This window comes from Pollicipes pollicipes, unplaced genomic scaffold (genome assembly GCF_011947565.3).
Source record: "Pollicipes pollicipes isolate AB1234 unplaced genomic scaffold, Ppol_2.1 Scaffold_6686;HRSCAF=7923_pilon_pilon_pilon, whole genome shotgun sequence".
NCBI lineage: Eukaryota > Metazoa > Arthropoda > Thecostraca > Pollicipedomorpha > Pollicipedidae > Pollicipes > Pollicipes pollicipes.
The window spans coordinates 18,549,378-18,560,857 of NW_023596921.1; the positions used below are offsets into that span (position 1 = coordinate 18,549,378).

Consider the following 11,480-nt stretch of genomic DNA (forward strand, 5'->3'; position numbering starts at 1 on the left):
TTATAAATTTGGTGTCTCTCGCTTACTTAGCTCCCAAGATCTCGGTGGGGTCGAATTGGCCCCCCACCCCCACCCGGGCGAAGGGTATCTTGCCGGCCGCCCTGGCGCGTGTTAACAACGGCATGGTATCTGCATCGTTCCTATATCAGATTCGTTTCGTTTATCCTTTTCATGCAACCAAATTTGTTTGATAATAAGGCTTGTCATAAAAGAATGTCACGGAACGTGAATCATTGTCACTGAGATTCTCAAAAACCAGCACCATACCTTTGACACTGCACGCAACTCCTCCACCATTACGGTGATCCATATAGCGTTTCAAGCAAAAGAGTTAAACATGCTAGTCATTTTCAAAAGCTGAAGATTACTTCATGCTCGCTTTTCTGAGTCCAGCACCAGCGCTCGTCACAGTTACTGAACAATCGAAGCTTCTTTTATTTTTACTAACTCGCACCCGGGTCTCCGGTTGAATATCAAACGCTCCGGTGGGGGAGCGGGGAATTTGACCGCCTGAGATATAACAATCTGAGGGGATGGATGCACCAGATTCATAGCGCGTGTTGACCTGTATGTGTACTCGCTTGTGTTGAAATTTAAGGCTCCTTAGTTATGAACGTCGGGTCAAATAAGATCAAGCAAGGCCATACTCAAGCATTGGCATTCAAAGCGCCGCAGGACCTTCTCACGCAACCGCCTTGAACTTAGATACCTATTTAATGCAAAGGGTGACTGATAGTCATATTAGGTCAATGACCTTTTTGACTTCTAAAAGGTCTTGGTGACCAAAATCATACGATATCATTATAACATTTGCATTTGACTAAGCGTAAAAGGCTACCAGACGGTATGTCTTTAAAAATAAACTGTTGGCCGGGGTAATTTTAGGTCAGTGACGTCCTCTGACCCTTAAGAAGTCCATCAAAGATAACATGCGTGGTCCCTGCTATAAGAATATTGGATATCAACATAAGAAACTACCCCTTAAAGCAAGCCTGCCAGTCACAAAGCAGGCTACTCGGTCTGACCCTCATACCTGCCATAAGGTCAACTGAGTTTATTGTCATTCTAAATTCTGTTGTCTAATTTTCTTGGAAACTATATCAGAGATGTGTGGCTTCGTCTTACACTTGGGTGTCATCATCATCATAGTGACCGATTCCTCAGAGGTTGCCTTGCTGACAGACACGGCCTGAGTTTGACCTACCTTCGATCAGTGACTTTACAAGGTACATCCCAATTTTCTATGCCAGAATTTTCGGTACACATTGTGTACAGGTATGCAAAGCTTGGCGCGGCGTAGTTGCGTCATTCGGAAGTTATGTTGGAAAAACCTCGCCGCATTGACGCCCAGCAAAGCGCATGTTAAAGGAACGCAACGCACGTGGTCGCGCACCCTGTAATGGAGCGCCCGCGGCTACTCAGGAGCCATGGCGCGACCGGGGTTCGAACCCGAGCCCCAAGCGGGGGAGCCTAAAGCGCTAACCACACGGCTTTTACATCCCCGGACAGGCATCTCACTGAATGGTCTGTGCATCGGCCGACGGGGTCCGTCGCAGGCCGGCACCACAGCAGCCGCGACGCCTGCGACACCATGCAGATCTCCGTGCAAGACGCGCCGCCGTGTCACAAAGCGGCCTGACTGACAGGCACACGCACACACACGAACACCGAAGACGCAAGCGGACCTGCCGCTGGCGTTGGCCCCGATGCACCAGCTTCCAACTCGCCCTAGTTGCTGTCGGTGACTCGTACCGCTCAGCGTGACGCAAAGCTGTGCCTCCGTAGACTTTATTGATGCCTTCGCCCGACGACGACCTTCAGGCCGGTGTGCTCTGCAACATCTCGGTTGACAAGCCTGGCGTTCCGTGCAGGCGCGGCTTTCGCCATTTGACCGAGGCGAAAGTAGTTGTTTTGCTTACTGCGGCACGACCACGCCCTTCGTTTGGGAAAACGTCACGCCAGAAACCCGTCCACAAGCCACCCGACTAAAGCCCGTCCCGGTTGACGCGCCCTTAAAACTCAATGATTAACTGACCGACTACAGCCCGTCCGCTCAGGAATTCGCAGGTGGACTTGCAGCGTCCGGACATGTTGTTGGGAAGGCTAGATGTGTGTCTGTTGCGATGTAACAATGCTAAGCGCAAGCAGCTTGCCTGCCATGTATGGAGTTTGCTCGGCCAGGACGAGCCATCCGCCCTTCTCATGGGCTTGCTCTAGTCCGCCCGCCAGTGGGGTCCTACCGGCAGGCGGAGAGGTCCGGACTGCATGTTCCAGGGTAAGCAGCACGTGACATGGCAGCATCCAGACGGTGGGGTCCGAAGTACTTAAGCATCGCAGCTAGCAACGGAAGGGCTCTTGCCCACGGAAAAACCGGAGCAGCAATGTCATTCTCATGGAGTGAATGAGGCCGCGTTTTTCATATGTTGCCTGCACCTGACTGCAGTATATATGTCGTGGTGCCGTCAGCCGGAGTACTAGTTGCATTAGTGCATTGTATTAATTGTGTATTTGTATGTGTATTATTGCACTTGTACATACCTCCGATTTTGTTTCCTTAGCTCTTCACAATAAGCCCTTTGTCGAATCAATTACTTGCGTGATTTTATAGTCATGGCTAAGTAATGCTGCAGCACTATATGTTACAAAATATAAGAAACATGCAAACAATATTGGTCTTTGATATTTGTCGTTATCTTTACAAACTACCCCGATATGTTAAACTTGGTTTGCTCCATCGTCGAATGTTGGTGTGATGGCGATAAGGGAGCTGTTGCTGACAGCCAGACAAGGCCCAAGACCGGAATACGCCTGTTGCAGTTATCTCCATGCAAAATGGGTTGAGACGGGCATGCAGGTCTGCTATCTACCGGGTGGCGGGTCCCGCTGTTACGCGGGCCGGCCGGCCAGACGTCTGCAGCGCGCCGCCGCCGCCCAGTGAAAGCGTCCACGCAGCGGCGGGGCGGTGGGGCGCCCCCGTGCCGGGACAGGGGCCGCGGACGGGGCCGGTTTCACCGGATAGCGGCGGCCAGTCTAATGAGGCGCCCGACGCGGCAGTGCCGCCCGGCCGAGCAGGACGAAGGGGCATGCCGGGGCCCTGCTGGGAGAACGCGTCCCACGCGCTCGTCCGACAGCATTCGTCCGGGGCCGGCCGCATGGCCGCGCGTGCCCACGCGTGCTGACGCGAGCCGTCCAGGCGTGTCGACGGCCACGTGCTTCACGTCTAGTACCATCTACAACCTACTGATGGCTTACTAGCTGCTGAGCTTATACCTCAAACACATGTGAATGCAAATAGCGAATTCTGCACCTGTTAAGGGAAAGCTACCATGTTCTGTCACTCCACGGTTGCCATTAAGCTTGGAAAGCCGGTGTTTTGGCGCATAGCCGGATTTTTTTATCAGATACGTTGCGGCTATATTTTGCTGTGCTACCCACGGAACCCACATTATGCATGATGCAGTTCAACATGATACCAAAATAATGTAGGGATAACTAAGTTACTTAACACACTGCTCTTCAGGGACTTGTTCATGTGCCATCTATGTAAGTGGAAGGAATGCCGTGGGTTGGTGCGGTGAGCTAGCTTGTCCGGCACCTTGCATCATGCTTCCGCAGATATGTTGGTCAAGGCTGATGCAGATCGCTACGTCACATCAGCTCATCCTCTGAGCCGATGAAACACCACTCAGGTGTGGCAATTCCACCGCGTATTCTTTCCGCTTTTGATAGGTATGTTAGGTGGTTCCTGACAGTGGCACGAATTAGCGTAAGTTGCACCAGCCTTCGCAACCGTTGGAGGGCATCAGATGATAGCAGTATGGATGAGTGGTACCCAGATGATTTAATTCTTTAATGCTCTGCCATCGGATACGATCGGAACCACACCCATTTGAAGGCTCCAGCATGCACATGGAGCATCTGCAGCTGGATCGGAACCGCAGTAACGATACGCCATAAATGTCAAGCCTGCGGTTCCCAATCTGTGAAAAGTCTGCTCAATAACTTCACGCCACGTGTCAGACTCGTAAGGTGCTTCTCTCAGCACCGCAGTCGCCAACCGTGCCTCTTTCCACTGTTCACGAACTGGAAATGCTCGCTGTCGGCGGCCTTGCACCGAGGGATCGAGACATCGCCGTCGGCTGTGGCATTGCAATGCTGACCACAGTGTCTTACCTACATTGCTGGAGTGCTCCCAGTGATCTCTGAGGAGTGTCGCACGCAACGCAATTGCTAGTCATGATGACTTGGATCATGCCAGACCAGTAGCTGGCCAGCATGAAATCTCTCACGGCGTGCCAGCAGAAATGGTGTGCTGCACGTAAGCTACTAAGCCGCACTTATGGAACCCAGCGGAGAAATCCAGCACAAAAACATCCCCGTGACGCTAAGCTGTGTCCGTCACATGGATTGCTGCGGATGACAGGCAAGGAGTTTGCTGGAGAACCCGTCAAAACTTTCGAACGAGTCGTGAAAGCCACTTGTTGGATCATCGTGTGTCGGTCCCCATATGACCACTAAGATCCCACCCATCTGTGCTGGGGACTCAACAAGCCGGACATGCCAGCAGCGGTGATGCTAGGCTAGATCTGAGTGTTACCGTAGTTGTTTTTTTCCAGTCGCGGGGAACAAGTACGTTACCTGGTGTCCGTCTGATTTCTGAAGTGTGTATATACAAATCGGCATGCAATTTGAGGTTGTGGCACGCAATATATATATATATATATATATATATATATATATATATATATATATATATATATGCATGTATGTATATGCATATGTTTGTATGTATTTATGTACATGCACATCACTGAATTTGCTCCTGTATTTGTGCTAATTGTTTAACGCAATCTGAAATACCGTTTAGCAGGAATACGCAGCCAATCAGCATTTTTTTCGCCTTCAGCTTCCTTTAACCACTACTTTTACACGTTGCTGATGCCAGAAATTCTAACCTTAGTTCAGGCAGCATTTTTGAAATCGTATATCTATATTGCTTCAAGTTCATCACCTTTACATGTCTTCAAATGATGCTGGTCTTCACATCTCCCGCTTCCGGAGTCTGGCAACTGCGTCTCCAGCTCACCTGCCATGCCCTGACCAGACCCGAAGGCCCGACCTGACCGCACCCCTTGCCTCAGTGACCTGCGCCTGGAAGGAGCCGATCCCCGGCTGGGTGGACAACTTCAACGGGCCGACCGGCATGATCGCCGGCGCCGGCAAGGGCCTGATGCGCACGCTGCTCTGCCACGAGGACCTGGTGGCCGACGTCATCCCTGTGGACGTGCCCATCAACCTGATGATCACGGCCGCCTGGCACACAGCCGTGCATAGGTGAGTTGAGCCGAGCGAGGCAGACCTGATGAGCACGGCCGTGCTCAGGTGGGCTGAGTTGAGCAAGACGGCGTGCACAGGTGAGATGAGCGAACAGGCAGACTGATGATCACGGCCGCCTGGCACACGGCCTTGCACAGGTGAGCTGAGCCGAGCGAGGCAGACCTGATGATCACGGCCGCCTGGCACACGGCCTTGCACAGGTGAGCTGAGCCGAACGAGGCAGACCTGATGATCACGGCCGCCTGGCACACAGCCTTGCACAGGTGAGTGAGCCGAGCGAGGCAGACGGCGCCTGGCACACGCCTTGCACAGGTGAGCTGAGCCGAGCGAGGCAGACCTGATGATCACGGCCGCCTGGCACACGGCCGTGCTCAGGTGAGCCGAGCTGAGCGACGGCCGTGCTCAGGTGAGCTGAGCCGAGCGAGGCAGACCTGATGATCACGGCCGCATGACACACGGCCTTGCACAGGTGAGCTGAGCCGAACGAGGCAGGCCTGATGATCACGGCCGCCTGACACACGGCCTTGCTCAGGTGAGTTGAGCCGTGCGAGGCAGGCATGATGATCACGGCCGCCTGGCACACGACCGTGCTCAGGTGAGCCGAGCTGAGCGAGACGGCCGTGCACAGGTGAGCTGAGCCGAGCGAGCAGACCTGATGATCACGGCGCCTGACACACGGCCTTGCACAGGTGAGCTGAGCCGAACGAGGCAGCTGATGATAACGGTCGCCTGGCGCGCTGCCGTGCTCAGATGAGCCGAGCTGAGCGAGACAGCCGTGCTCAGGTAAGCCGAGCTGAGCCAGGCAGACCTGGATAGCTCACCGGACAGATGGAGAAGCATGAGAGCTGTCTAGGTCCCGGCCTCGCCGGCCCGCAGTCGGCCAAACCCAGCCCAACTATTTGCCAAATATGACACATTGCGCCTGACTTAGCGTTGTTAGACATTAGACCTCACTAAACTACTTACCGGTCGCGTAGCTGCATCAGCTGCGAGACTGTGTAGGCTCCGATTAACGTGATCATCGTTGTCCCCGGTCCTCCTCGGCACCAGGTGGGACTAATCTCAAGGGGAGGGGAGACGACTGTGGTCCCCGCCACTCTTAGGACCGATATGGAAGTGACTTTCCTGCCGGCCAGCGCTGATCTCCTGGGCAGGACACCGCACTGTAATCTGCATGACGTGATGCCACTGGCTGCACGTGGCTGCTTGCGGGTGAGCCTTCCGTGTGGAGAAGAGCCCCCGCTCGTAACGCATCGTCAGTCAACAGTCCCAGCAAGGCAACGAGGAAGCACATCCTCCTGTTGGTGTGGATGAAAACATTGCCTCTCATTAGCTCTACGGCGTCACGCGAAGTGAACGAAATGTAATCACGTGGAATCAACGTTACTTGTTTGTATATTTCTCCACTGCCGTCAGGCTGCGCCGCGGGCGCACGCATGGCAGCGCGGGTTAATGCCGGCTTTGTCCCGTGCGTGCGCGGGCAGGCCTCGACGCACTGGATTGCACCAACAACGGTGAAATTGTATTACACAACCGGATGCTGCCAACCCCTCACGCGCAAGACAGCGGGCCATTAGGGCTTCAAAGCTCAGCGCGTCATGGTACACGTTGAAACGTCTGACTTATTACAACACGTGCGTAACCAATCTCTTTACACCACCAAACCTACTGCGGAGCATCTGTGCATTCGCCGAGCACAGCTGCGCGTCCACTTTAGTATGAAAGTCGGTTTTGTGTCGCACGTTTATGTAGGGTTTCTGACCACTTTTCAACACAACACAAAGTCATGAGAATGATGCCAAAGAGCGTTCGGTGGTCGATTTCATTTGCTGTTCGCGTAGCTGTAACACCCCCGCTGAACTCTGAAATAGCCGTGCGGATTATCAAAATAGCATAGTGTAATACAAAGACGATGACGTGTTAGCTCTTGCCAATCGCCTTGTGTGTAGTTCACTCCCGGCTGTCTCCATGTCTTATCACGCGTTATTTGCTCGGGTACCGCCGACTTGACTTCGTGTTTGAAGTAACTTACCCTATTTTAGGGGTATGCAGTCAAGCTTCGAGTCGATTTGACTCAATAGAAAAGTTATATTCTCGTGCTGTGCGAATGGTTCTAAAAAATTATGAATCCAACCAGTCGGTCTGCTGGCTTTTGCCTTGTTACGTAATGGCTATGACAGCTCCCCTTGTGTTCCCGAACTAGTAAAAGCCTTACGCGCATGATACGTCCGTACCGAGGTCTCCATTGCATCGTTCTAATGCCAAGATTTCAAAAGCAGCCAGCCTCTATCTAAGTAAGATCGACTCCGCCCCCGTGCTGCCTGAGCCACGTCACTCAAGTACCAGTGTCCTTCGAAGTCATGCCCAATCGTTCATCGATCGACATCACCACCCGCAGCTTACTGGATGTACGGCCACACTTGGCCACCGCGCGTGTCACCAGCCGCTCCCACCCGCTTCGCCCCGTCCGGCGCCTGGGACGCGGCGGGCCGCGCGGGCGGTCAGCGTGTCGGCCGGGACGCTCACCCCTCCTCGCCGCTCGTGTGTTCGCAGCCCGCGCCAGCCCATCGTTTACAACTGCGCGTCGGGGACGATTCAGCCGATCCGATGGCGCGAGGTGCGCGACTGGGGCGTGCGGGAGCTGCGCCAGAACCCCATGTGCAACGTGCTCTGGTACCCGGGCGGCAGTTTCACCAGCTCGCCCCTCTCCAACAAGTTCTGGGTGGTCGTGTGCCACTTCATCCCGGCCTACATCCTCGACGCAGTCATCATGATGATGGGCAAGAAGCCGCTGTAAGTACTGCTCGGACGAAATGCGCGATACCACAGGCGGGATGTGGGCGCGTTGAGAGGGAAAGTGCATTTCGGCGCTCGCGGTTTGTGTTTTTGTGTCGATGTCAGAAAAGCCACTTTGAACTTAAGAGCGTCATTGACGATGAAAAGCTGCTGGCGCCACCCCTAGAGCCGGGATGTCCGTGCATCGCGGATCAGTGTTGTGCTAACTCATGCCTCCACCCTGTCCGTGTGCCTGTGGTTTGTGGCTTTCTGAAAACAAGTGGAAGAACGATCTCCCGGTAGGGCTATACCGGTCATACGAGATCCTTAGATTTTCACTAGATTCTTTGGAAAGAGTAAACAAAGAAGCATCCAAGGTCGCCAGCAATTCCTTGCTTTCGGCGTCAGCAGTGAAGTCTGCCCGTGCGCCGGAGAGTATGACAGCAGTCTGTCCGTTCACCGGGGGCATGATTACAGTCTGCCCGTGCACCGGGGAGCATGGCAGCAGTCTGCCCGTGCACCGGGCAGTGTGATAGCAGCCTGCCCGTGCACCGGAAAGCGTGATAGCAGTCTGCCTGTGCACTAGGGAGAATGATAGCACTTCCATCACCATCAGCAAGCAGCTGATGTCGTTTGATACAGCCGTGTAATCGCTACGACGTGCCACAATGCGTTTTGCGCAGCCGAGTCGGAGTATCAATAGGTGGCTCAGAGGCCGCCCTCGACCTCCACAGGCTAGTGCGAATCCACAAGCGCATGCTGAAGGCCGCGGAGTGCCTGACCTACTTCACCACGCACCAGTGGACCTTCAAGTCCAACAATGTGCTGGCCCTGCTCGACCAGATGTCCGAGCATGACAAGGAGGAGTTCCACTTCGATCTGAAGGTTAGTGGACGCCGCGCCTTGCCGGTAGCAGCTCCCATCTAGCAGCGAACGTGCCGGCATGCCGTCTGGTTGCTTATGTAGAGCCTGGTCGTGAGTGGCATGTGGCGCTGAGCGCATGTTTCGTGCAACATCCGGCCTTGCAGCATCCCACTGTCCGGTTTGTTCCGGCCTGCTCCTCTGTTTTTGCCCGCCCCGGTTCAGTCCAGCTGGGATTGAGCGTCAGCTGGGGCCACTCTGTCCACTGCGCCGTTTATGTGCCGGCTACCGGGAGACCCACCTTTGCTGCGCTCGCTCCCAGGATCTGGACTGGAAGAAGTACCTCGCCATCTACTGCATCGGAGTGAGGCGCTTCATACTGAAGGAGGACGACGACATGGAGCGCTCGCGTCGTCACTTGCGCAGGTACCTCCCGACCGCAGCTGTGTATTTTGGTTGTCCTGTTAGACGCCGCTGTGATGTGGTTCGAACACGCCTTGCAAGAGACCGTAACCCGTGAGAACATCGAACACGGCGGCGGGTCTTCCTGTTGGCTTTCGGCCGCAGCGAAGCTGGCTCGTGTTCGCACGTTATGCTTTTAACTGCCGGCCACCCTGCGTGCTCCGTATCGGTCGGTGACTGCTGGCTCTGTCGCGCAGGATGTACTACGTGCAGGAGGGCTGCCGGCTGCTGTTCTTCCTCCTCACGTGGCGGGCCATCCTGAACCGTTCAGACACGGCGCGCGCGCTGTGGTCGTCGCTGCTGGCGATGCTGCGCAGCCTGCTGCCAGCCATCGTCGCGCCCCTGACCAGCTAGTTCAACGCCCCGCTCGGCCAGCAGCCCCCGCGGTGCCGACAGCAACGCACACGCACTCGCACACACGATGCCGGCACATCATTTACACAGGCGAGCACGCGCACACACACACGCACAAACGCGCACACACACGCGCGCGCGCACACACACACACATGCATACACACACAAATACATACACACACACGCACGCACAGACACGCACGCACGCACATGCGCACTCACACACACACCGAATTATCGCCATCACACGCAGACAACGCTCTCAGAACGCACATACACTCTCTCCGACACCGGCCTAGCATCGCAGAAACGCGAACGCATCGACGCAAACAGTTCGCAGACACACACAAACACGCCCACATGTCTGCACCGGAGGGGTATGTGCACGCACTAGTCCAAGAACATAAATTGAAGGAACGTGAAACTGTGGTCCGTTTGCCGCGTGCCTCGCGGCTCGCACGCGGGCAGACACTGCGTCCCATCCCTCAGCCACGACAAACTGGGAGGCCAGCTGGGGCCGAGGACGACTCCCTGAGGCCCGCTTCACGCCGGGGGCGGTCTTCTGAGCTCAAGAGTGCGAAATCAAAACCGGCCCCAATGACGGGAGCCGGGCTGCGATGAATGCATGTGGTGGTGCTCGCGTGTGAGAGAGGCTTCTACTTCCCGGTATGGGACGGCGCAAGAGGACAGCGTGGGCTATGCGGTGCTTCAGGTGTGCTGTTGAAGAGCGCAGGGGAGTGCATGGCACGTGCGGCACGGCATGGCACGGCTCATGGGAATCAGCGGCCGAAGTGCTGAGAGTTGGGAGCGGCGAAAACCGTCAGGAAAAGCTGGAGCCAGAGTTGTGGCGGCATCTGGCGGTCGTCCGCGCGGAATGCGCCGCGTGCTTCGTTTTCTGCTCAGAGTTGAAAGTGGAGAGAAATCCTTGTTGAGAAACGGAGCGCATGCCTACGAAACGCAGCCGACCAATGTTACTAGATTTAAGCGGTTTACTTTAAGTCGTCCTCACGCTGCCAATAATCTTGCTCACTGTCACGGGTTACGTGCGTACGACTGGTCCGCTGCGCATGTGAGTCCAGCAGCGATGCCGCTATCCTCGGTGCGGTGCGATGTGTCAGCTGTTTAGCGATAAATGCCGGTGCCGGCCAGGTCAGCTGGGTTCGCGGCCTGCCGCCGGCGCGCCGCGCGCTTCACCTGCTTGTTGTTGACCTCCGTCCGAACCCAGGGTGCTCATCAGCAGAGGCGGCGGCGCGGGAGGCGGCCGGTCGGACCCGGCCCGTCCCGCCGCCGCTCCGCTCCTCTGCTGTACATACTTCCGTGCAAGCGCGCCGGCCGCGGTCGCGTTGGATTTACTGCAATAAATCAGGACCCGACGACGCCTCGGTTTTGGTGCGCCCGGCGCTGGCTCCAGAGGACGCCTCTAATGGGGGAAAAGTTCATTTGGTATGCCGAGCAGCATTACCCGATCACATATATTTCGTAAGAGGCTTGTGATCGCGTGGTATACGTGCCACTGTGCAGCCAGCGGTGCTGGCCGCACCCTATATGCACTGGCCCGCCGAGGCCCCGGTCTGTTCTCTGGTCGGCCAAGGCGCCCCGTGCATCATGACCCAGCCGCGACCAGCGCTCGTTCACTGGGGAGGGGCATCAGCTGAGATCGGAGCCTGCGCAATGCATGCGCCTGCACCG

General features: G+C 55.7%; 1 protein-coding gene across 1 annotated transcript in view; it reads left to right on the top strand.

The window, feature by feature from the left end:
• The window catches only part of LOC119107996 (putative fatty acyl-CoA reductase CG5065), a 68,123-nt gene extending 56,955 nt beyond the window's left edge, over window positions 1–11,168 (top strand). Inside the window, exons 8-12 of the mRNA XM_037231582.1 lie at window positions 5,082–5,334; window positions 7,891–8,130; window positions 8,847–8,997; window positions 9,296–9,399; window positions 9,633–11,168. Coding sequence (XP_037087477.1) covers window positions 5,082–5,334; window positions 7,891–8,130; window positions 8,847–8,997; window positions 9,296–9,399; window positions 9,633–9,789 — 905 coding nt within the window. The 3' untranslated portion in view covers window positions 9,790–11,168. The remainder of the gene's footprint in view (window positions 1–5,081; window positions 5,335–7,890; window positions 8,131–8,846; window positions 8,998–9,295; window positions 9,400–9,632) is intronic.
• The last annotated feature ends 312 nt before the right edge of the window (window positions 11,169–11,480 follow it).